Source organism: Lutra lutra, chromosome 16, assembly GCF_902655055.1.
Source record: "Lutra lutra chromosome 16, mLutLut1.2, whole genome shotgun sequence".
In the NCBI taxonomy this organism is placed as follows: domain Eukaryota; kingdom Metazoa; phylum Chordata; class Mammalia; order Carnivora; family Mustelidae; genus Lutra; species Lutra lutra.
In genome coordinates, this window is record NC_062293.1 from 25,648,515 (window position 1) to 25,673,678 (window position 25,164).

Consider the following 25,164-nt stretch of genomic DNA (forward strand, 5'->3'; position numbering starts at 1 on the left):
TGTGGCTGCCAGCTCCTCCTCCTCAGCAGCCTCCCACCAGCACTTGCTTCCTCAGTTTCCCTTTCTGCTCCGGGGGCTCTCAGAGTCAGCCAGGGGCTGCCAGCCTGCCCTTCAGACTCTTGGCATTTTGCTGTTTTCTCATCTTCTCTGGAAGAAAGACAGAAGGATCTGATCTGTGGCCCAGGTCTTAGTCCTTGGACAGAACCTGACTGCGGGCATTACTGGGTCATCAGCCCCACTTTACAGAGGAGGAAACCAAGGCCCAGGGAGAAAAGGCAACTTACCCAAGGTCACCGAGCAAGCAAGGGGCAGAGTTTGGATTAGAACTTAGTATGTCCACCTCCGCGCTGCCTTCTGGAGGGCTGAAGGGTTCTAGAAGCAAGAGGTCCAGGCTCTTATCTGTCTGGACCCCCTAGAGGAAGAGCCCCTTTGTAACTCATGCTGCGAGGAAGCCTATCCTGTATGTGGAGAGAGCGGTTGGGATACGGGACCCTGAATGCCTGAGCTCAATGACCCAGTGGGCTTCTCCAGGGTCTGGGCAGAAGTTAGGGGACATGGCATGACCTGTCGCCCTTGTTGAGCAGAGTGTCACCAGCCTGGCCCTGGAGAGCTCAGCTGGCTAGGACGAGGCCTGAGCTGCTTTCTCCCGGATGGCTCCAACCACACCAGACCAGCTGGGCCCCTGCCCACTGCCGCCTTGAGCCACACCTGGTCTCATGTCTGACCACTGTCTTAGGAGGCCAAGCCAGAGATCAGGCCCAAGAGGGGACCCAGATAAAGGAGGGGTGGCAGAGGAGCAGGGACTTATGGCCTACGTCTCGGGCCCCTGGATCTGGGTGGCAACTCCCAAGAAAATCCAAACATCCTCCATGGTGATCTTGAAATCCCTTTTTGAGTTTGACCCACCAGGCTTGGGATCCACCCACTGGCCTGGGATGTGGGTGGATCCTTCTCCTTTCCCCCAGGGGGCAGTGGGGGGGGGGCTCGCATGGCCCCAGGCTTGGGGCTGATGAGGAGGGCCAACACCATGGTGGTGCCTCCAGGGCCAAGGGTCCCTGAGGATGGCTAAGTTTCTGAATACTGTGTCCAGGTGTTCCAAAATGTACTAGCAAGGGGGTGGTGAGTGCCCCCTGGGACCCCTCCCCTTTCTCTCATTCCCCCGAATCCCCACCTTCCAGTATGTCCGAATCCATCCACTTCTTGTGGCCTCCACTCTGATCCTGGTGCAGCCCCAGGGTCTCGCCTCTGGGCCCCTGCAATGGCCTCCCCGTGGAGCCCCGTCCCTTCTGCCCTCCAGCCTCAATCCAGCAGGAGCCCGGCCCACCCTTTCAGAAGAAAGATCAGGGCATTGCGCCCCCCAGCTTTTGATTCTCCAACGCCTTCTGGTCACACTGAGAGTAAGATCCGCGCTCCTGACCGGACATGCTGGCTCTGCCCAGCCCTCTGAGCTCATGTCTACCCTTCACACGGCACTGCAGACGTTCTGCCTCATAGCCCGCTCCTGCTTCTGGGCCTTTGCCCCTGCCCTTCCCTCTGCTGGGATCCCCCACCCTCTCCCCCGCCATCCACATAACTCCCCCCCACTGCCGTTTTGGTCACTGTCCAAGGGGGAGCCCTCAGAAAGCTCCCAACAGCCCCCCCTGCTTCCAGGGCCCCCCGCACCTCCTTCGTGCCCTGTTCCAGTCTGGCTTCCCACCCTAGATAGAAGCTCCAAAAGAGCAGGGTTCTAAGGGACCCCTCTGCAGAGGCGGGCAGCACCTGTGCACAGTGGGTGCTCAGGAAAGATGTCCTGAAGGGGTGCCCAGGTCTGGGTGTGCTCAGAGCTCTTAAGGAAGCTATTCCTCTTCTCTGGGCCATGGGGGTGGGCAAGGCCAATGCTAGTGCTTCTACCATTACATTCACGTTGCCCTGCCTGCTGGGCATCCCATACCCCCTAGTTAGTTAGTTAGTTAGTTGTCCCATAAGCATCTGTGGAGGCAGGCAGAGGCTCAGTGCTGGCACAGGGCAGGTGCTCGGTAGACGTTTTGGACTGAGAGTGCCTGTTGGGGTGGCCACCCCCCACCCACACGGGGCCTCTAACGGGACTGTGTCTCTGTCTCTTCATTTCCTCCTTTGCCTCGAGGCCCCTCATCTGGCTGAAACCTGGAGACCTGGAGTTGCACGGAGTTGGCCTGTGCTGGAGGCTCTGAGCCACTAGCCTGCTCTCCGGGGTGCCCTTCTCCATCCCTGCCCCCTCCAGGAAGGGGCTGCCCTCTCCTGGTCTCTGCGCTCCTGCTCCTGCCCCGGCCAGGGCTGGGAGTCTTCCCGGACCCTCGCTTCCCTCCGCTGCCCAGCTTTGCCTTGAGATCTTGGCTCTGAGGAGCACACGGGAGCCTGGCCGCCGGCCTGGGAGGAAGTGGCCCAGACAAGTAGCTGGAAGGATGGCGTGACTGCGGAGGACGCCGAGCCGTGCCTGGGCACACACGCGTGTGCACCCAAGGGGCCCCTGGCAGCACGCGAGAAAGGCACGGCTGTACTCAGCACCTCTGTCCTCCCCGAGGGGCAAGGTCCCCCCGCAGTCACGCCCAACCCTCCACAGTCATGGAAGACCAGCCACCATGGCCCTCCAGCCCCCACCACCCTGAGATGCAGCTCCATGCCCTGCTTTTCATCCTCAGCTCCTCCAGTCCCACGGCCAACACTGCTCCGGGACCCAGTGCATGGGGCCTCTGCCGTCACCCTCAACAGGGCCCCACCGTGGCCTGACTCTAGACATTCCCTCAGTCTGGGAGAAGGATGTCTGCCGGAGGGAAACACAGGGTCCTACCTACAGCTGGCCTTAGTCCTCACAGGGCCTGTGTCTCCCCAGTTCTGCACACACACACACAGCATTTGCAGCGTGGGTTTGTTGGGGTTTGGGCTCAGAGCAAGCAGAACTCGAATCGTGGCTCTGACAGTTCGTTTGCTCATAAGACATTAATCGTAATTGCCTAGGGCTGTTGGGAGAATTTGTGAGCCCCAGACAAATGCCCGGCATCTGGCCGCTCCCAAAAAAGGAGACATTATTACACATGAAACCTCCTGTGAGCACAGCCAAAACAGAGAGGCCCGTGGGGTCCCCTCGCCCCATGAGGTCCAGCTTAAGTAAGCTCCGTTTACATTCTGTGCCCTGTGAAGGGTTCATGCTCTGCCTCTAGGTTGGGGGTGGAGGCTGAAATGCCCATGCTTCCCAGTGTCGGTCAGCTGGCCAGTGAAATGATATTTTGGGGTATACTAGGTTAAATAAAACATGTTATTAAAATTAACTTCGCTTGTTTCTTTTTATTGCCTTAATATAGCTGAAATGTAAAATTACATCTGTGGCGAACATACTGTTTTTCCTGGGCAGTGCTGGGTTCACGGCTCTTCCTTTATCTCCACTCCAGATCAACCCAAACCCAGAACCCAGCCCCTTTCCTCGCTTTCTCCAGAATACCTGTTTGCACCAAACCTCTGTGCAGGCGTGAGTTTCCCAAAGCCTGAAGGAATTGTGGGGGGGCCGGAGGTCTGCCCCACAGCAGTGAAGTCACCTAGAACGTGAATATGTGGCCTCCTTGTTCTACAATGTGCTTTGGTCCCCATCCCACCCCATCTTCCTCTTCCTCCCATGGCCTTAGGCAGAGAAAACCCCAGTCTCCCGCATCGGCGTGCATGAAACTCACCTCCCTCCGGGCCTTTCTGCGCGTGCACGTGCTGGGCGAAGTCTTTGAAGTCTCCATGTGCAGAAGGGTCTGATTACCCTGCTAGACCAGGGCCATCCTTCTTCCCAGGACTTGCCCCCTGGCCCATGGACATCTCTCAGCTCTACTTGGTACCCTCTGGAGAGCATACCAGGAAGGGGACGGAGACAAGTGCTCCCAAGAGCACTTGGCCTCTGCGGATCCTGACACTTTAGGTCTGTGGTCTCTCCCCACACACAGCCTCTCCTGGTTTTTCCCCAACTCTTCCCTGATCAGCCATCCCTGTTCCCCTGCAGGCCTTCCTATGCCCTCTGTCGCCCCTATGCAGACACAGGTCCCTACTGCTAGACCCTTTCCATCTCCTTCTCTGCCAGGTGTGTGGGGGAGCAGTCCTCACACTCACAGACCACCCCCTCCCCACCAATCAACCCCAGCACACCCGCACGTGTGTGGGGCCCTTTGAACACAGCCCCGTTTGTTTATGGGTGGACGGGCCGCAGAGAGTGGGATACAGGGACGTGTGGGCGGCACCCCCCCCCACCCACTCACACAGCCTCCCACACTCATAGCCCCTAGCAACCTTCCCCTGGGGGTTCCGGTTTCGAGAGCAGCCCCACATTTCTTCTCCTGCTCACCGCACAACCCTACGTGCCCCCCTTGCCTGAGGCTCCCACACTCCAGCTAGGCGGGCTCCCTGCTGCCCCAACTACCTCTCCCCTCCTCAACCTCACCCATGTCCATCCAGGAAAGTCTTGGAGGCACCAGGGCAGCTGAGGGGTAAAGAGATGACCCCAGAGAGGAGGGGAAATCTGCCACATTTCAGTCAGGAAAAAAATCCTGCCAGGAGATGGGCTCATACCACAGAAGAGACCCAGGATGCTGAGAGAGCAGCAAAAAATATAAAATCCAAATGAAACCTCCTTCTTTTCTAGAATGTTCCATCTGCAATTGACCAAGAAATCAACCTTAGGAATGTGGCTCCTCACAGAAAAGACAAAGGAAAGTCCTTGGAGCGGCGGTGGGAGCGGCGGCCGGCCCTGTGCCATGACGCGGGGGGCAGCAGGGGCCTGGGGGAGCGGGTCCCGGCAGCTCTATTTAGGGCAGCTGTGATGTCAGCGGAGAGGAGGGCTTGAGTCGGGAGTGTGGCACAAAGGCCCCTTTGTCCCCCTCCCCTCCTGTCCTGCACACACACTGAAACCACATTCTGCCTCGTAACCACAGGATCCGAGCTGCCCGGCACAGCCCTGCCACATGGCGTTACCTCGTATGCCCTCAGACGCATGCACTCGCGTCCCCGTGTGTAGATTGTGCCCACCTAGTGAGGGGCATAGTCCCTTGTTTGTCTGGAGATGCCCGACGCGGTGGCCACTAGCCGCTTACAGCTTTAAAATTAATCACTGTTAAATACAAAGTAAAGCTGAGTTCTCCAGGGGGCACCACCCATGTGTCAAGTGCCCCTAAGTCACGTGTGGCTAGCGGCCATGCTAATGAGACCCCCGGAGAGAGTGCGCTTTGAGGGTGCAGAAGGCACTGGCCTTGAGCCTTCCACAGCTGCCTCTCCCCCAAGGGGGCTGGTTTTCATTGCTCTTCCTCTCGCTCCTATCCACAGCGGCCTAGAAGGCTCCCCCTTGCCACCTCACCCCCTTCTCACTTTAATCTCCCCAGTTTCTAAGCCTGGCCTCTGGCCTTAGTCCGACCCGCTGGACCTGAAGAGCATAACGGGGGGAGACGGCGGGGGGAACGAGGGGACACATGTCTGGGAGTGGGGGGCGCTGAGCTGTCAGTTCAGGCAGAGGAAGAGGTGTAAAGAAAGGTCTGGATGTTCTGGAAAGTGTGGTACATACGTGGGAGCTGTGGTCACCCTTTCTGGCTGGTGTGATAGGTGTGGCAAGAGAGGGACAGGGAGATGGGACAGGTGGGTAACAGCCAGGTAGAGCCTTGGTTGCCCCCGGATTGGCGGGGGGAGGATGCTGGAGGCCAGGGTAGCCGGGGGTGACCAAGGCATCACCCATCCATCACCATGCAGGTCGGGTAAGCTGCCTATGAAGAAAACCTCATTTACATGTCATAATTTCTTAACTGCGCAAGACTAATTCCCTTTCTACACTGTCCAGATTGTGGTAGAAGTGCTAACAATGAATTATTAAAAGGCACAATTAGTCATCATGACCACCTAATGACAGCAATGGCATTAGCAAGGCTGCCAGTGGCCTCTTAGACTCCATCTCTCTGAGACCTGAGGGAAGCACGGGGCGGGGGGGGGGGTGCTCCTTTCCTTCCCTGGAGGGTTTAGGCCCCCAGACCTTGGGTGGGTGGGTGGGGGCAATGCTTCAGCTTCTCCCTGTCTCCAGGTCTCTGGGTACCTGGCCTGCTCCAGAATTCTGGAGACCTCTGTGTCCCAGTGACTGCTCAGGGCTGTTCCTCTTCCCTGGGATTGGGGATCTGACCAGTCACCTTCCCTCCAGGGACCACAGGTTCTTAGGCAGGCAGGGGGAAGGGGCAGGCAGAGGGAGAGAGAGAAGGGAAGGGAAGGAGAAGGAGGCAGAGGAAGCAAGAATTTTTTAAAAAGGATCAGGCATGGGCAGGAGGCAGAGGCTGGGCAAAAGGACCTGCCAGGCCACCCGGATCCCGGGGACTTAGGAGGCCAAGAGGGAACTGGTAGCTCCCAGGGGGGTCAGGGCCTGTCACCAGCAGAACAGCTCCCTATCTGTGCCTTGACTGCAGCTCTCTGAGGGTCCTAGGGAGGCTCCCTCCCTCCTTCCCTGGGTCCAGAGAGCCAGAGCCCTTCCTCTCCTCTGGGTCCTCAGGGCAGAGGCCTTGAGGAAGGGGTTCCCAGGGAGTCCTCACCAGTGCCCCCCTCCCCACCCCCGCAGTGCTTCCCACAGTGCTCCCCAACCCTCTGCACCCCCAGCCCTGCAGGGTGCCCCCACCCGCGGAGAGCGGAGTTGATGGTGTTGATGCCTGAGGTTTGGGCAGCCCAGGAGCTGAAGCGAGGCATGTGCGCTCTTGCTAAGGGTTGCTAGGGTGCGTGTGGCATCCTAAGGAAGAAGGACATTTGGGAGACAGTCTGGGAGGACTACATGAGCGAGGAGGAAAGCGTTTAGGCATAAGAAAGGCAAGAGGAAGTGGGGAAGCCACTGCAGATGGTGCTAGAAAAAGAGGAGAGGGAAGGCTCAAAAACAGGAGAGCTCCGCACCCCCCCACCCCTGCCAAAGCAAGCCCCCCACCCCAGGCTCCCCGTCCCCAACCCTAGACTCCGAGGCAGGAAATCAGGAGGCCACTGCAGGTATGTTTGGGTCATTTCCACATGCTTTATTCCAGCAATCAAAATAATTAAAAACATCTCAAATTATTATACACATACAAAATAGGTACAGAGTCTTGCTTCCTCCCACCCCTTGGGGGAAAAACTGCTTTGTGCTTTGGGAAGTTGTGCTCTGAAACCCAGAGAGAGGACACAGGACAGAGAGGCCGAGAGGATGGGGAGCCGCTGAGGAGCGGGTTTCAGAGAGAGAGAGGTGGAGAGAGAGGCGGCCAGGGGGGCGGAGAGGGGGGGGAAGGGAGCACCGAGCTGAGCTGCGACACTCTCTCCCCCCAAGTTAAGTAGCACCTTTAGAAAATTCACGATTCCCCATCCGCAAGGAAAAAAAAAACAAAAACAAAACAAAAACAACCAAAGAATAAAAAAAGACTTTGAACAAAAAAGGAACATTTGCTGGCCTGGGGGTGGGGGGCCTTGACTTCCCTAGCACCAGTGAATCCTTTCCCCGCCCTACCCCGTCACAGAGATGTAGCACCTTTGATATAAAATGGGGAGCCCCTTCCGCCCCGCCCCTACTCCCGCCCCCACGTAGTTGTCCCGGTGACACACGGAGACAAGAAGAGGTAGTCCTTCAGCAACACAATTACACAAGGAACAGAGCAGTCTCTCCCACCCAGCCCTGTCGCACGGGGGATTGACACGTGTCCCTGAATGAATCCGATGTTTCCTTCCGCTTTGTCGTGGCCCCTCCTGACTTTCCTCCAAACCCGGCAGGCAGCGAGGGGCCCGTGGGTCCCCCAGCACGCCCCCTCGAACACGAAGAGTGGACTGTAGCAGGAGCCACGGGGAGGCCAGATGGTGAGGCTTCTTTGGCAGTGTGAGAACCTCAGGTTCCCCCCAGGGCTTGGGGGTGCTGGGTGAGGGGAGTGGGCTGGGAGTGTGGGGGTCACTTGGGTGTTTTAGCGTTGCCTTTGGTTGCTGGGCAGACAATGCATTGTTTCCTGTGTCTTTCGGGGAGACTTAGACTTGGGGAGCAGTGAAGGGGAGGCCCCAAGGAGGGATGGAGAAAGGAGCAGAAAGGGCAGTGTTGGGGTACGATAAGCCCAACGGGCAGAAGAGGACTTACCCCCATATGGGTCTTCAAGCAAGTGGACCAAGCTTCCTTTTTTTAAAAAGTTATTTATTTATTCTTTTTTTTTTTTTGGTTAAGGTTGAATGCGCTTTTGGTTTTTGGTCATGTTCAGTTGGTCAAAGATAAAAACTAAGTTTGAGAGATGAATGCAAAGGAAAAAAATATTTTCCAAAGTCCATGTGAAATTGTCTCCCGTTTTTTGGCTTTTTGGGGGGTTCAGTTTGGGTTGTTTGTCTGTTTCCAGGGTCAGGGGTGAGTGGGTTGGGTGGGAGGGAGCCAGGTTGGGTGGGAGGGAGTTTACAGGAAGCAGACAGGGCCAATATCCATGCCGAATTCCTGGTCTGGGGCGCCAACGTCCAATGGTGCCACATCGATGATGGGCAAGCGGGAGGTCTTGGTGGTTTTGTATTCGATCACTGTCTTGCCCCAGGCTCCGGTGTGACTCTGGGGTGAAGGGGAGACAACGGGAGAGGGGCGTCACCGGGTGGGAGCTGTGGAGTGAGGGCCGGTATGGCCTGCCAGGAAAGCTGGAGCCTAGACAGGGGCCTGGCCCGGGACTCACCGTGCAACCGTCGTAGGTGACGCTGTAGGTGAAGCGGCTGTTGCCCTCGGCCCTGATCTCGATCTCGTTGGAGCCCTGGAGCAGCAGGGCCTTCTTGAGGTTGCCGGTCTGCTGGTCCATGTAGGCCACGCTGTTCTTGCAGTGGTAGGTGATGTTCTGGGAAGCCTCGGTGGACATCAGGCGCAGGAACGTCAGCTGGATGGCCACATCGGCAGGATCGGAGCCCTGGCCACCATACTCGAACTGGGGGGAAAGGGGGTAGCGGGGAGAAGCAAGTGAGTGAGCACGCTGGAGCCTCTAGTCCCGGCCTCCCTCGCTCCCTGGAGTCCTCTGAGAGCATCCCGGAGCACCCTTCTCCCGTCCAGAAGTAGCAACCCTTGCTCAACCGTGGGCACCCCATGTCTGAGCCAGGATCAAGGACCCAGGACTCCTGCCTCCCAGCCCAGCAGTGTCCATCCCCCTTATCAGGAGTCTAGTCCACCCAGGACCTCCCCTCCTGACCCTTCTGAGCCCTGGGCCAGCCCCATCTTGGGAGAGCGGCTCCAGGACCAGCGCACGCACCTGGAATCCGTCGGTCATGCTCTCGCCGTACCAGACATGCCTCTTTTCCTTGGGGTTCTTGCTGATGTACCAGTTCTTCTGGGCCACCTGGGGCTGAGTGGGGTACACGCAGGTCTCACCTGTCTCCATGTTGCAGAAGACCTTGATGGCATCGAGGTTGCATCCTTGGTTGGGGTCAATCCAGTATTCTCCTGTGATGGGACGGAGCAAGACGGAGTCAGGGGAGGTATGGGCGGTGGGGCACCCGTGGGCATCTGGGCCCCTTGGGGCTCCGCGCGGTCACGGCGGGAGGAGGCGGCCCTCACCGCTCTTCCAGTCAGAGTGGCACATCTTGAGGTCACGGCAGGTGCGGGCTGGGTTCTTGCGGCTTCCTTCAGGGCTCCGGATGTTCTCGATCTGCTGGCTCAGGCTCTTGAGGGTGGTGTCCACCTCGAGGTCACGGTCACGGACCACATTGGCGTCATCAGCCCGGTAGTAGCGGCCGCCATCGTGAGCCTTCTCTTGAGGTGGCTGGGGCAGGAAGCTGAAGTCGAAACCGCCGCTGGGAGGACCAGGGGGACCAGGGGGTCCAGGAGGGCCGGGGGGACCCTGCACAGAGAGGGAGGAGAGCCGGGATTACCAGGGTCCAAGCGCCCTTGGGGCTGAGGGCCACGGGGGCTGAGGGGGTGGGGGAGGCTACGTACAACAGGACCAGCATCACCAGTGCGACCGCGAGGACCGGGGGGGCCGATGGGGCCTGGGAGACCGTTGAGTCCGTCTTTGCCAGGAGAGCCGGCAGAGCCAGGGGGACCCTATGAAGGGGAAGATGGTTGGAGGAATTCTGCTCAAAAGCACAGGACCACCAGCCCAGCTCTGCAGAGAAGCCCACTGCCCTCCCGGCCTGGCTCGGCCTCCACAGCCTCCTCGTTCATTCTTGCCCAGATCTCTCAGGAGAGATCGTCTGGGATTCTTCTTCCCTCCTCCCAACCTCTGCCCCCAGACCCTTCTACAGAGAGATAAGGACACCTGTGTCCCAGACTGGGGACCCCGAAGTGAGCCTGGGCTTGGGCCCCAGCAAGGGAAGGTAGATAGAGGCACGACTTACTCGGGGACCAGCAGGACCAGAAGCTCCAGAAGGACCTTGTTCACCAGGAGAGCCCTGAAGGACAGAGGCAAAGGCAGTAAGACCCCACGTGCGTCAAACGTGGCCAGCAACCTGCCCCCTGCCCCATTATTCTGGATATCTAATCCCAAGGTGTCCACAGGCTAAGACCCCCTCTACCCCCTCTTTGTGTCCCTCATCCTCCCAGAAGCCCCTTGGCAATGTCCATAAATCTTTACACCCCGGTCCCTGCTAGGGAGGAATGAGAATGATTATCCAGAGGGGAAACTGAGGCAACACCCCCCCCCCATTGTATAACAGCTCAATGACAGCTGGGGGCTGCAGGGTGCTAAGTATACTCACGGGAGGACCAGGAGGACCCTGGAGACCAGAGAAGCCACGGTGACCCTTTATGCCTCTGTCACCCTGTTCGCCTGTCTCACCCTTGTCACCACGGGGACCTTGGGGTCCCTAGAAGAGAAGAGGGAACAGGCTGTCAGGTGGAAGGTTCATTAGCACCGAGTGGGACATAACGCCACATCTGGGCCAGGTACCCAGGATACGAGGGCCAGAGCCAGGCACTTACAGTGGGACCACGAGCTCCAACAGGGCCGATGGGACCAGCAGGACCAGCAGGACCCTGGGGAGAGCAGAGAGTACATCAGATCCTACTACAGCCTGAGCTGTGGGATGAAACCACCCCGCGGCCACGTCTGTCCTTCTTCACATCCTTTCCTACCATGTCCGTCCTTCCTGAGCCCCAGATGAACCTTCAAGGGAATTTAGCTTTGCGCGACATGGGGCAAGCTCCTGGGGCCAAACCCCCTTCCCCAGGGGAGGCGACGGTCTATCTGGGAGAGGGGCGCCTTGAGGCTGAGCCATGGCTCGGGTTTTCAGGATGGCCAGGGACCCCGACGTTTTGTAAGACCCGCTGTCCTCCCCCAGCCTCGGGGAAGTCAGATGTGCATCTGCAGGCCTGCAGGCCGGCCCGGAGAGTCCCTGGCCCAAGACGACAGGCCGGAGTCCAGCTACTTACAGTCTCACCACGGTCACCATTCTTGCCAGCAGGGCCCACGGGGCCGGGGGCACCAGGAGCACCGGGAGCACCGGGGGGTCCAGCAGGGCCGGTCTCACCACGGTCACCCTGAGAGCGGCAGAGGAGGGGACAGGGAGTCAGTCCCAGCTAATAGGCTGGGGCGGGGGAGCAGCAGGTGCCTGGCGCACAGACGTCTTACCTTGGGGCCAGGAGAACCATCTCGTCCAGGGGAGCCTTCAGCACCAGGAGATCCCTGCAGAGAGAGGGGGAGGTGTGAGCATCAGCGGGGGAAGGGAGGCGCAGGCCAAGGCCAAAGTGGCCTCACGGAGGGCACTGGCACAGGGCCGGCAATGGCTCACCTCGCGTCCAGACTCGCCAGGGGGTCCAGCCAATCCAGGGGGGCCCATGGGTCCAGGGGGGCCACGCTCACCACTGGCTCCAGAAGGACCTTGTTTGCCAGGTTCACCCTGGAGGAGAAGAGAGAGTCAGGCCAGAGACAGGGTAGAGGAAGGGCCCTCGGCCTCCAAGGCTGCAGCCCCAGGGATGGTTCTTCTCGGGGTGCCCTGAGGGGAGGGGGCACTCACAGAGGGGCCGGGGAGACCGGGGAAGCCTCTCTCTCCTCGCTGACCGGGCAGGCCGACCACACCACGCTGTCCAGCGATGCCTTGAGGTCCGGGAGTGCCAGGAGCACCCTGGGTGCAGAGAGACGAAGGTGAGGTGCCTTGCCAGGGCCGGGGAGTACGCCCCCGCTCGGGACCCCTCGGGAGGGCGCACTTACAGCTGGTCCGTCGGCACCAGGGGATCCTTTCTCGCCAGCAGGGCCGGGGGGACCGGGGGGCCCGACTTCACCGGGACGTCCAGCGGGGCCAGTCTCACCACGGGGACCTTTGCCGCCTTCTTTGCCAGCGGGGCCGGGAGGGCCAGGGGGTCCAGCATTTCCCTGGGCAGGGAGAAGAAGAGCTGTCAGGTTCCAGTGGCTTCTGGAGCCCAGCGGAGGCCTCAGAGGGGTCCAGCCCCTCCCCTTCCCTGTGCCCCTCACCCCTGCCCCCCCCCCACCCGCAGAGCGTTGAAGTCTCCACCACAGTACTTACAGAGGGGCCGGGGGGACCGACTCGGCCAGCAGCACCAGGGAAACCGGTAGCACCCTGGCAGAGGAGGACAGAGAGGTCAGAGGGAGAACACCACCACCCCTGCCCCAGGCTGGCCTGGCCACCCCTCCCCCCGCACACAGTTAGGCAGGAGCCCCAGCAGAGAAGCAAAGTGAGGTACTCACAGGGGGACCAGCACTGCCCCGAGCACCTTTGGGTCCAGGAGCACCAACGTTACCCTGGAGGACAGCACAGAGCCATTAAGACCGGGCCGGTCCCAGCCCCAGGTCCACCTGCGGCTCAGGGTCGAGAGGGTGAGATACTCACAATGGGGCCAGGGGGGCCAGTGGGGCCAGCGGGGCCTGGGGGACCGGCGTCGCCTTTAGCACCAGCATCACCGGGTTCGCCTTTAGCACCGGGTTGGCCATCAGCACCCTGGGGAAGGAGGGAGGGCGGTGAGTGGAGGAGGGGGCTGCGGCAGCGGCAGCGCTGGCCCATCAGGGGCCTCCATGGGGCTGGGGAAGGGCAGCCACTCCAGGAAGAATGGGACAAGAATCCCTCCCCGCCCTCCTTCCCTGACTCTGGCCCACGCCTCTGTCCTTATGCAGTCTCCCAAGGTCCCGTGTCCCAGTGTGGGGACAGAAAATGGTGGGGGTCTTGGTACTCACAGGGGGGCCAGCGAAGCCAGCAGGACCAGGGGGACCAGGCTCACCGCGGTCTCCCTAGAAGAAAAGGAGGCAGATTGGAGTGGGGTCCTGGGCTGGGGTGGGGCAGAGCTGGAGGGGAAGACAGCCCGAGGAGCATTCCCCAGGGCCCAGAGCAGGTGAGAGGGAAGGAGGAGGAGGAGGCAGGAAGTACAAAGCCTGGGGCAGAGTGTGGGTCTTCTGTACTTACGGGGGCGCCACGAGCTCCAGTAGGACCAGCAGGGCCGCTAGGACCTGCTTCACCCTGAGAGGGAGGGACAAGAGGCTCAGGTCAGGGAAGGAAGTACCCCAACAGACGAGCCCAGGAGAGCCTCCCCTGTCTTCTGGTCTTCCCACGTTCAGGTCTCCAGCTCAGAATGGCGGGAACTGCCTCTCCCTGGGAGCGGTGCCCAGGCTTGCTGGGGAACCTGTGTGTTAGGGGGGACAGTGGGGGCCTCCTCACCTTGTCACCAGGGGCACCAGCGGGGCCAGGAGGACCAATGGGGCCAGTCAGACCACGGACACCATCTTTGCCGGGAGAACCGTCAGCACCTTTGGGACCAGCATCACCCTAAAGACAGAGGAAAGCCTGAGACTTGCAGTGGAGGCGGACAGGGAGGTGACCTGGAATGTCCTCCTGGTGTCTGGGACCCCTCCCCAGCTCTGCCCTACCCCGGGCTGTGCTTGGGACTCAAGATCTTTCAGAGCAAAAGGTGCCTGCTTGGGGGCTGTGGTGGAACTTAGGGCAAGAGGCCCATGCCTTGTGTAGAAGGATGAATAACGCCATCCCTCAGGTCACCCTTACTCCCGTTACCATGGTGATTCGTGGGGTGGGAAGAGCCTGGATAGGCTGGTAGAGGGTTTATCAGCAACAAGGCCAGAGGGGAAGAAGAGAGGATTAAGGAGATGAGGGAAAGAGCCCAGGGAGGGTAGAGAGAGAGGCTGGAGTGTCCCAAGCAGAGGGAGACAGAGATGGGAGCCCCGCACGGCTCAGGGGAGGGGGCTTAACTTACTCTGTCACCCTTAGGACCAGGAAGACCAGCTGCACCTCGTTCACCAGGCATTCCCTGAAGGCCAGGAGCGCCCTGGCTACCTGGGGCTCCAGGGGCACCAGCATCACCCTAGGGGACAAGCAAGAGGACTGGTATGAGGCATGGGGTCCCAGGAGTGGGTCACAGCCCTGTGCAGCCTCTTAATACCTCCTGGTCTCGGTGCCCAGGATAAAGATAAGCACTAGCTAAGAGGAAAGACTCCTAGCCCAGAACTTCGGGCTGCACACGGACCCTACTCCGTCCTGTCCCCCTGCCACCCCTCCCTCATATCTAGGGGGCTTTGGCCACAACCAGGCACCCGCCCCTGCCTCAGAAGGGGCTGGACCTGGTCCCTCTGTTGCCCTCACCTTAGCACCATCATTGCCAGGGGCACCATTGGCTCCCCGGGGACCTGCGGGGCCGGGAGGTCCTTGCACGCCACGTTCACCGGGGAAACCTCTCTCGCCCTGGAAGAGAAGGATGGGGCGCATGATGGCTGCTCCTGAGACAGGGCCAAGAGCAAGGCATTCAGGCAGGAACAGCCAGGAGCTCTACTTACTCGTGCTCCAGAGGGGCCGGGGGCACCAAGATCGCCAGGAACACCCTGAGGGGGAGGGAGGACAGAGAGTGAGCCAACCCCACCTCAGACCTCCCCACTGGAGAGCGTTCTTGATGTCCTGGGGGCCGGCCGTTGGGGTCTGTCATTGGAGACCAACCCCTTCTTTGCACTGAACTGGGCTTAGCCCTCTCATCCTCCTGGGGTGGTGTCAGAGACAGCCCCCTCCCCAAACTCTGGGCTGAGGGAAAAGTCAGAGTGAGCCCCACAGCTCAAAAAAAAAAAAAAAAAAAAAAAATCATCCGGACCAGCAGCCATGTAGTCCCGTCCAGATCTTATCAGGCAGGTGTTCCGTGCCTTGCTTCCGGGAAGTCCTGCAGGGAGTCTAACCTGGATCCCTCTAGCTGCTGGTTATCTGTGCAGGGAGGTGGGCTGGTCTCTTCCTCTAAACACCCTGTGTTCCCCACCTCTCTGGCCGCCCGCTACCTCTCACCTGTTCGCCGGGTTTGCCAGCTTCCCCAGGAGGACCAGCGGGGCCAGGGAGACCCTGTAGATGGGAAATGAGGGGGGCAGGAGGCAGGTGGGATTAGAATCTGGAAAAGAACACGGGGGACCCCAGACCTTCACCCCCTGCCAGGCAGGCCTCACCTGGAATCCAGGGGAGCCAGCGGGACCTTGTTCACCTCTCTCACCAGCAGGGCCCTGTCACAGAAAGAACGCTGTGGTCCCTGGAAGGGCCCAGTGAAAAGGGGGGCGGGGTGTGTCCACTGCACCCCCTCCCTAGGCTGCCTGCCCGGGACACTTACGGCAGGGCCAGGGGCTCCCTGAGCTCCGGCTTCTCCATCTTTGCCAGCAGGACCCTGTGGGGAGAGAACAAAGGACTCAGGGTTGGGGAGGAGGCGGTGGGGGGGGACAAGGACAGAGCAGACCCCCACGGGGGACCCCTGCTGGCCTGGTGAGAGGCTGCGGCCTTCTGTACCTCTTCTGCAGGGAGGGGATGTATCACAAGCAGGGGCAGTGAGGGGACAGGGAGCATGGGGAGCTACTTACAACAGCACCAGGGGGACCAGGCACGCCTCGCTCTCCAGCCTTGCCAGGCTCTCCCTGCAGGGAAACAGAGTCAGAGTCAGCAGGGCTTAGGTGGGAAACCAGGCCTCTTGGGTCCTTTTGGTTTACCCTGAGGGACCTTTTTAAAGGGGTTTTCTTTTCTCCCAGCCCTGGTCCTGGGGAAACGCTTTGCAGGATGTTATTGCTGGTTCCTTTGTATCTTCCTGAACCCTCTCTCCCCAGACCACCTGTCCCTGCAGGCTGCTGTCCCCACCCTCTCCCTTCCTTCTTGCCACCATATGCCTATGGTGACCCGAGCTGCAAAGGGCTTTCATCTCCTCTGGTACCTCCTTTACAACCTCAAAGAGCCCACCCAGATAGATGTAGGGGTGACAAGCATTAAAAAGGCCCATTCTATCCCTGTGTGTGTGTGTGGGGGGGGGCTGCTCCAACAAGACTTTTTTCCAAGGAGAGAGCAATGGGAGTAGAGCTAAGAGAGGTCTCATTTTTTGGATAGGGAGCCTGAGCCCCAGAGAGGGGCAGTGAGTGGCCTGAGGCCACACAGCAAGTCAGTGGCAAAGCTAGGACTGGCGCCCTCCAGGGACTCCAGGACTTCCAGGAGTGCCTGTCCCTGTCTCTGGAACGTTCCTCAATGAATACTCACAGCAGCACCTTTAGGCCCAGGGAAGCCCATCACTCCAGCCTGACCACGGGCACCAGGGGGGCCTGGGGGTCCGGGGCGACCATCTTGACCAGCAGGACCCTAAGGACAGAAGGCACAGAACCAGAAGTGAAGTCGGAGGGTGGGTGGTTGGGAGGGTGGAAGGGGCCCTGGGGGGAGCGATACTCACAGGGGGGCCGGTTTTGCCGTCGGGACCGGGGCTGCCGGGACTTCCAGTCAGACCCTAGGGGGCAGCAGACAGGTGTGAGCCAGGTGGGGAGAAGGGGGACAGAGGAGAGGAGGGGGCACCTCAGGAGGCAGACCCGTGGTCCTGCTCCAGGGCACCTCATTTCAGACCCCACACGGGTCTAGCAGGGTCCTGGGATAAGTCCGACACAGGGGTCAGGGCTCACCTTGGCACCGGGCAGACCAGCTTCACCAGGGCGACCAGCTTCACCAGGAGAACCTTTGGGGCCAGCGGGGCCGGGGGAACCACGTTCACCAGCAGGACCCTGGTTGGGGGAGTCATAGGGACAATCAGGGTCTTAGGTCTGGGCTTCTTTACCGTGGCCCAGCGTCTTACTCCTCCCGGGGTGGGGGGGGGGGCAGGGTGGGGTTGCTCTGAGGGGCACTGGGGCAGGGGGAAGGTTAGGGTGAAGTCCGGCATGGAGAGCCTGCAGCCGCACGGAGCAGTATTGACCGGGGCTGGAGGTGGGAGGCGACTACACGGGGGAGAGGAAGGTAATGCCCATGGCACAGCAGGGCGCACCCCAGCCATGAAGGGACGTTACCTTGGGACCAGCAACACCATCTGCACCAGGGAAACCGCGGCTACCAGGTCCACCCTGCAGGAGGAGAAGAAGCCAGTGAGCTCCAACATGGGGGCACCAGGTTGGCGCTGGGGGCAAAGAGGGGGACACTTACACGCTCGCCAGGGGGTCCAGGCAGGCCAGTGGGTCCAGGTTCACCTCGGGCTCCTCTCTTTCCTTCTTCCCCAGCGGGGCCAGGGGGTCCTTGAATACCAGTGGGTCCCTGGAGAGGGCAGAGACCAGGGGGCGGCCAGCAGTGAGGGGCAGATCGGGTGCCATCTCGCCCCTGGGTTCCCATCCCTTCCCGGGGTCTCCCTCCAGGGCTTCCCAGGGCAGACAGGCCCACGTGCAGGGACACTTACGGGCTCTCCCTTGGCGCCAGTGTCTCCTTTGTTGCCGGGAGCACCAGGTTCACCCTGCACGAGGGAGGAGAAAAGGATGAGGCAAGAGTCTGGGGTCCACAACTGGCCTGGATCCTTCTGCTCCCGCAGAGAGGGCCACACCGGAGCCAGCGCATGGGGCAGGACTCACTGGCAGAGGGATACTTACGCTGTTACCCTTGGGACCAGGAGGACCGCTGGGGCCCTGGGGTCCAGAGGGGCCTCGGGCACCGGGGAAGCCGGGAGCACCAGCAATGCCAGGAGCGCCCTGTGGGAGACAGAAGAGGTTGAGCCCAGGAGCACAGGGCAGGGGGTCTGAAGGAGGGGGCCACGGGGGTGGCTCTGAGACCCCTGGGTCACTTACATTAGCACCTTTAGCACCAGGCTGTCCGTCAGCACCAGGGTTTCCCTGTGGCACAGAGAGAGAAGCGGGTGAGGGACAGGCCAAGACCGGGAACTTGGAGGGAGGCCCCAGGGCGCTGAGGAGGCGACACTCACAGCAGGACCAGCAGCACCAGCAGGCCCAGGGGGGCCGGGCTCACCACGCACACCCTGGGGACCCTCAGAGCCTCGGGCTCCTTGGGGACCAGCTTCACCCTGGATGGGACAAAAAGGACAGGTCAGGAGCCAACCTGGAAGCCCAGCTCCCCTTTGGATGTGTGTGTGTGTGTGTGTGTGTGTGTGTGTGTGTGTGTGTAGGGAAGGGACAGGAAGACCAAGAATCAGGACTCCCATATCAGAGAAGGGGATCCCAGGACAAAGGGGATAGGCTTCTCTGGTCCCTCTGGTTTGGAGAGCGGGGAGACACCCCCCACCTTGGCCTGTGGGACCCGCGCTCAGAAGAAGGCAGAGGGCTCACCTTAGCACCAACAGCACCAGGGAAGCCAGGAGGACCAGCGGGGCCAGTGGGACCCTGTGAATGAAATGGAAATGTCAGCAAGAAGGAAGGTGGTAGCTGCAAGTCACAGCCGGGGACAGCAGAGGTCCTGGGATTCTGAGCCCCATGCCGCCCCCACCCCAAGAGCTGACACCAAGAGCCCTCCCCACTCCCAGGCACCGAGGTCCAGAGGTCACACTCACGGGGGGTCCAGCAGCCCCAGTAGCACCATCGTTTCCACGAGCACCCTGCCGGAGAGAGGGGAGCCCCAGTTACCGGCGCTGAGCACAGGCCAGTCCCTGTAACTGGTCAGGAATCCCCTGCCAGGGCCCAGGTGTGCCCCAGGGGGCCAGGAGTACTTACAGCAGGACCGGGGGCTCCGGGGCGACCTCTCTCACCAGGCAGACCACGGGGGCCCTGACGACAAAAGCCAGAAAAGCCACATGAGGTGGGAGACACACCCTTCCCCCGCCAAATCTCATCTTGGCCCCTATACCCTGCACCCTCTCTTCCTTCTAGAACTGGACACACTCACCATCTGACCAGGAGCTCCATTTTCACCAGGACTACCAGGCTCGCCCTAGAGAACAGAGAATAAAGTTAGGAATTCGTTCACACGGTGTGAGCTGGGGGGGGGGGAGGGGAGGCCCAGGACATTTGGGCATCTTCTTACCTTGGGACCAGCAGGACCAGCATCTCCCTTGGCACCATCTAAACCACTGAAACCCTAAGATAGGAAGAAGGGCCAAGGTGAGTACCGATGGAAGGGAACCTTGGCCCCCACTCTGACCTGAGAAGGTGCCTTAGGGGGTCCCCACGGGCTCTGTCTCTGCGCTAGACTAAACACCAAATGGGCCAAGAACTCACCCAATCTCTTCATTGAGATTTCTTTCCCAGTGGAGGGGAGTTCTTTCGGAATCCTACTCCCTATCCCTTAGGATTTCTGTAGCTGCCACCCAGTGGCTCAAAGGAGACTTACTCTGTGTCCCTTCATTCCAGGAAGGCCAGCTGTTCCAGGCAATCCACGAGCACCCTGGAGAGAAGAGAAAAGGAGGAGAAAGGTAGGGACATTAGAAGATGACACTGAGGCCCCAGCTCCCAAGGGAAGCCCACCTGTAGAGAAGCCCACGGCCAGCCACGCATTCCAGCTCACCTGAGGTCCAGGAGGGCCACGCTCACCAGGACGACCAGGCTTTCCAGCTTCACCCTGAAAGGGAGAGAAAAGACCATCGTGCCCATGCACCCGTGGGCCAGGAAAGTGTGGGAGGTCTGAGTTTTCTTGGTATTGTTGAAGGTCAGGTTGAGGAGCCTAGAATCTTATCTTTGAATTTGGAGCTCAGCTTATATCTACTGTAAAATCCTTGTTTCGTGAATTTTGAGTCCCTCCGAAGGTATTTCTGTTTATTTCTATATATGGAGGGCAAATCTAAGATAATTAAGCCTAAGGAAGTTGTTCACCCCGAGGGATGTGGATGAGGAATGCTTTTAAGGTGGTTGGAGAGTCGGGAGGGCCAGTCCTCCACTGGGAAGATGGGGAGACATCCCACAAGGGCTGAAGGTCATTTTTCAAGGGCAGTCCCATGCATCAGGGAGAACTTGGCTTCCACTCTTTGAGCATCACCCCCAAAGGAGGTGCGGCACTGGGGTGGAGATTACAGGGACCTAACCCATGGAGGTGTTGGGGACTACATGGGATCTTCTCGCCTGGAATACTTACATCATCTCCGTTCTTGCCAGGGGGACCAGGGGGACCGCGGGGACCCATGGGACCCTAGAGGAAACAGGAAGAAAGGTGATTAGAATAGCCAGGATAAGGGGGAAATTTAAAAAAAATGGGAAGGCAGGGATTGAAAGGAGGAAGTAGGGAAGAGCTCAGACGACAGTGGTGGAGGAGTCCTTCAATGGGAGAATCCATGTATTTGTAGAGGGAGTGTGGGTTTGTATAGGGTGCAAGTTGGGGGGGCACTTACTGAGGCTCCAGGCTCGCCGGGCTCACCAGGGGGGCCTTGGAAACCTTGGGGACCCTGGAGAAGAAGGAAAGAGGGATTCAGTTAGAAGGACAGATCCCTACCAGTCTTTCCCCAGATCACTAATCGATCTCTCAGAGCACCTTTTGCTACCCTCATCCCAATCCTCCCTTCTAAAGACTGAAGCCCAGGATGGCACATGATGACATCCTGGATACTCACAGGTGCGCCAGGGGGGCCAGGGAGACCACGAGGACCAGAAGGACCCTACAGAAGGAAAAACAAAAAGATAGAGAGAGAGGTCATAATGATATCTCCGTAGGGAAGAGCAATGTGGGTGTGGTCTTGCCATTTCCCAGTGGTTCTTGTTGGGACCACCCAGCTGTCTTGCATCCTCTCTGGACTTCTGGTTTCAATGGTCGTCTTGACTTCCTAAGTTATCTATGCCACCCCCATAAGCCACCACTGGCCCATCCCCTCTGGATCCCCACGGACTCCTCTTCTGTCATCTCTGCCCCCCCAGTGGCTCACCATGGGGCCAGGCACGGAGATTCCTCCAGTTGATTTCTCATCATAGCCATAAGACATCTGGGGAGCAAAGTTCTAGAAAAAAAAAAAAAAAACAAGAGAGAGTGTATGAGAAATCAGTGAGTTGGAAGGTGAAAGATGTCACTGAGAACGGAATATTGACATGTGCCTCCTGATGTGATGCACTAAGAAGGACAACAACATCCCTTGTGAGACAGTCCTGCCAAAAATGCAGGGCCCGGGGGCATCTGGGTGGCTCAGTCGTTAAGCGTCTGCCTTCAACTCAGGTCATGATCCCAGGGTCTTGGGTTCGAGCTCCGCATCGGGCTCCCTACTCAGTGGGACGCCTGCTTCTCCCTCTCCCACTCCCCCTGCTTGTGTTCCCTCTCTCACTGTGTCTCTCTCTGTCAAATAAATATATAAAAACCTTTTATTTTAAATGCAGAGTCCCACTCTAATTATGAGGATACATCTGGCCAACCCAAATTGAGGGACAGTCATAAAAACAGTTAGCCTCTACCAAGCAACTGGCTTCTTAAAAAAATTTCAAGGTCGTGCAAGACAAAGAAAGTCCGAGGAATGTTCCAGAGTAAAGGAAACTGAAGACACGCGACAGTTAAGTGCAATTCATGATCCTGGATCAGGGGGAAAGCTGCAAGAAAGGGCATTATTGGGATGTTGTTGAAATTTGGACAGGGGCCGTAGGTTAGATAATAGTTCTGTACCAATGTTAGAATTTTGGAATGTAATCATTGTGCAATGGTCACGTAAGAGAAAGTCCTTGTTCTCAGGAAAGACACACTAAAGTATTTAGGAGCAAAAGGACATGACATCCACCAACTCAAGCACAAATGGTTCAGAAGGAAAAATAGCGACAGTTATATGTATACATAGAGACTGATAAAGCAAATGTGACAAACTGTGAAGTGTATGTGAGAATTCTTGGCATTAGTCTTGAAACTTTTCTCTAAGTTTGAAATCATTTCAAAGTATAAAGTGTGCCATCTGCCAAAAAACCCACAAAAAAAAAAAAAAAGAAAGAAAGAAAGAAAGAAAAAGAAAAGAAAAAGAACAGGAGGTGAGTGGAGCACATAGGGCCTGCCCGGACTGTCTTGAGTCTTCACTTACTCCTCCGAGGCCAGGGGGTCCGGGGGGTCCGGGAGGTCCGGGGGGTCCGGGAAGTCCAGGCTGTCCGGGGATGCCATCTCGGCCAGGGGGGCCGGCAGGTCCCTGCAGCAGGAGGGGAGGGGGGGCGGCGGTGAGCGCCGGCCTGGAGCCACACCCACTTGCAACTCCTACAGCCGAGCGAAGGCCACGCTTACTTACCCTTGGACCTCGGGGACCAGTGTCTCCCTTGGGTCCCTATGGGGGTGGGGAGAGAAGAAACAAAAGAAGCCGGGTTAGAGACGGGAGGCGCTTGAAGACCCTCGGGCGGGTGGCAAAAGTCGAGGGCAGAGGATTACCTCGACTCCTGCGGTTTCTTGGTCCGTAGGTGACGCTAGGGGAGAAGAGACGCAGGTGAGCGGCGGGGTCTGCACCGGGTGCTCCCGGCGGCCCCGCCATCCCCCATCCCCAGGCCCCCCGAGCCGTACCCTCGCCGTCGGGGCAGACGGGGCAGCACTCGCCCGGGGGGACTTGGGCGCCGGGACAGCTCTTGGTTTCGTCGCAGATCACGTCATCGCACAACACGTTGCCGTTGTCGCAGACACAGATCCGGCAGGCCTCGGGTTTCCATACGTCTCGGTCATAGTACCTGAGGCCGTTCTGTACGCAGGTGACTGGTGGGACTGGGGCAAGAGGGGAAAGGAGGGGCTGTCAGCGGCGCTCGAGGCCCCCCACCTCGGGGCTCCAGGGACCCCAGCTCTACCCGTAGCCTCTCCCGTCGGTCGTAAGGACACTTTTAGATTTTCCATTTCCCGCCTCCTCCTTCCCGTCCCCCCTCCTTTCCCTAAATCCTTAAAAGCTCATCTGCTCCTCATCAGGGCCAGTGACAGGGCCGAGGCGCCTGGCCAAGGCGGCTATAACTCTTTCCAGTTCTCAGGAATTTAAACAAAGCTTTAGGCCGGAGTTGCTTCCAACTCCAACCCCAGCCCGTCGGCGCTGAAGCCAAGTGAAATAAAAAAGCCATTGGGAGAGGGTGGGGAGGTGGGGGAGTGGGGAGGAGAGAGACCAGGAGGGGCCCCATCCAGCGGGGGCGTGGTATGGGTGGAGACGGGGGTGGGGTGGGGTGGGGTCGGGGCGGGGGGGGGGGGACCGGTAGGAGGAGAGAAGAGAGGTCCAGCCCCCATTCCGCCCCATCCCAGGGCAGGTGGGATCGCCTGGGCGGGGCTAGGGGGATGGGGCGGGGCCTATTGGCCTGAGGTCCCGCCCAGGGTCTTGTATAGTACCCCCAAAGTAGGATATACCCTAACCTCCAGCACCCAGACATCTCAAAAGCCCTCTCTCGGGACAACCCCTCTTTCCTAAAGCTAACCAGGGTCTCTGGGTCACGCCTTAGCCAAAGAACCAAAAAGTCCGCGAACAGTTAAAGAAATTAGCTAACCACGCCCACCGCGCGAGCGTCTACTCAGACCGCCACTAGGTGGCGGGCAACACTAAGCAATTTCCTGGGACGGGCCACTTCTTTTAGAGACTGAGGCTACCCGGTCCCCAGCTTTATTTTCCAGGACTAGAGGTGGGGTCCACAACCGGCAATAACGCCCGTCCGCTCAATACAGTTCCTGCGCGGGGAAGCGCTGGACGGGGAGGCGCGGGGCTCAGTGTGGATCAGCAGAGGGCGCAAGGACCCCGCCCTGCCGAGTACGCGCCAAAGTTTCTCATCCTCCAACCCGCCCACTCTCCGCGCCCCCTCCCCCCTCAGCCCAGCACCCCCGCGGCCCCAGGAACACTGTCTAGCCTGCAGAGAGGGCAAACAATCTTTCCTTATGAATCATCCCACAGCCTTCCCGATCGCTTTCACATCTTGGGTTCCAAACTCCCAGCACAGCGCCCCCGTCCCATCTTCGACGTACTTTCCCCTTCCCCGGCGCCCAGACCCCACATTTCCCCCGTGGTACTCCACAGCGCTCGCTCAGGACTCCCTCCTGTGTCAACTCCCGCGGCGCTCCATCCTCCGCTCTCACCACCCGCGGGCGTTCATCTACAGCCCCCACCCAGGGTGCACTGCCTTCTCTCCCACAGCGCGCAGGAAGAGCCCTCCCCATCTTCCTGCCATCCGAGTCTCCGGAGCATCCCGAGTCTCAGTTTAAGTCGCAGACCGCCGGGACCGAGCGCAGGGCAAGATACCAAGTACCCTTGGACTCCCCCAAAGTTTGGGACTTACTGTCTTCTTCTTGGCCCTCCTCTTGGCCGTGCGTCAGGAGGGCGGTGGCCGCTAAGAGGAGCAGGAGCCGGAGGTCCACAAAGCTGAACATGTCTAGACCCTAGACATGTAGACTCTTTGCGGCTGGGGTGGGGGTTAGCGTCCGCTCATGCGTGGCCTCACACTCCGCGTGCCTCCTGCTCCAACCCCGAGGAGAAACTCCCGTCTGCTCCGACGACTGGCCCGGGCCCCTTTTATACCATCCTGATGGAGAGCAGGGAGGAACTCTGCCCCTGGGAGAGGGGGAGCCGGCGGCCCGTCCCCCAGCCAATCAGAGCTGCCTGGCCCGGCCCCCAATTTGGGAGTTGGAAGGGAGAGGGGGAGGAGGAGGGAAGGGAAGGGAGTCCACCGCACATCTCCCCCCTTCGCAACTCTGCCTCCCCAGCCCCCCAGCCCAGCCTGGGCCAGAGATGCTGCTGCTGAGGTGCTGCTAGGTCCCCAGTATAGGGTGGGCTAGAGAGTGGGTAGTGGGCCCCTTGGGCTTTCTTCCTGGGGCTCCCCCATCGGGAGGAACTGGACCTGGGGAGCTGGAAGGGGAGGATTCCAGTGGTCTGGAGAGGGTAGTCTTGGCCATGTCTCTCTCATTCACCCTACTGACATCCTTGGCCAGAACTAAGGGATGGGTATGAAGGGGCTGGGTTCTCCTCTAAAACAGAGAAGAACCAGAGAATTGAAAAGATGTTCCTGTTTAGGGGTGTCTTCTGGTGTGGCGGGGAGCTTAGACATGTTTCGAGAAGAAGTTAGAGTTTCCTTTGCAGACATTAGGAATGAGATACTTGGGTGGGGGTTGTTGGCAAGAGGGGATTTATTTTGAGGACATCAATTCTGCCTTGCTTGAGGATCC

General features: G+C 59.3%; 1 protein-coding gene across 1 annotated transcript; it reads right to left on the reverse strand.

The window, feature by feature from the left end:
• Positions 1-6,989: 6,989 nt before the first annotated feature.
• Positions 6,990-24,512, reverse strand: COL1A1 (collagen type I alpha 1 chain). The gene is made up of 51 exons (XM_047707724.1): positions 24,282-24,512; positions 22,552-22,746; positions 22,423-22,457; positions 22,286-22,321; positions 22,088-22,189; positions 20,963-21,034; positions 20,654-20,698; positions 20,435-20,488; positions 20,182-20,235; positions 19,618-19,671; positions 19,444-19,497; positions 19,138-19,191; positions 19,000-19,044; positions 18,828-18,881; positions 18,668-18,712; positions 18,447-18,500; positions 18,086-18,184; positions 17,952-17,996; positions 17,757-17,855; positions 17,570-17,623; positions 17,323-17,430; positions 17,190-17,243; positions 16,812-16,910; positions 16,589-16,642; positions 16,402-16,500; positions 15,741-15,794; positions 15,497-15,550; positions 15,339-15,392; positions 15,184-15,237; positions 14,694-14,738; positions 14,503-14,601; positions 14,117-14,224; positions 13,567-13,674; positions 13,315-13,368; positions 13,089-13,142; positions 12,748-12,855; positions 12,606-12,659; positions 12,424-12,477; positions 12,111-12,272; positions 11,917-12,024; positions 11,692-11,799; positions 11,532-11,585; positions 11,333-11,440; positions 10,883-10,936; positions 10,660-10,767; positions 10,300-10,353; positions 9,899-10,006; positions 9,521-9,803; positions 9,216-9,406; positions 8,655-8,897; positions 6,990-8,536 (listed from the first exon to the last, which is right to left on the reverse strand). The coding sequence occupies exons 1-51, from the start codon at positions 24,370-24,372 to the stop codon at positions 8,390-8,392; spliced, it is 4,383 nt and encodes a 1,460-aa protein (XP_047563680.1). The 5' UTR covers positions 24,373-24,512; the 3' UTR covers positions 6,990-8,389.
• Between the last annotated feature and the right edge of the window lie 652 nt (positions 24,513-25,164).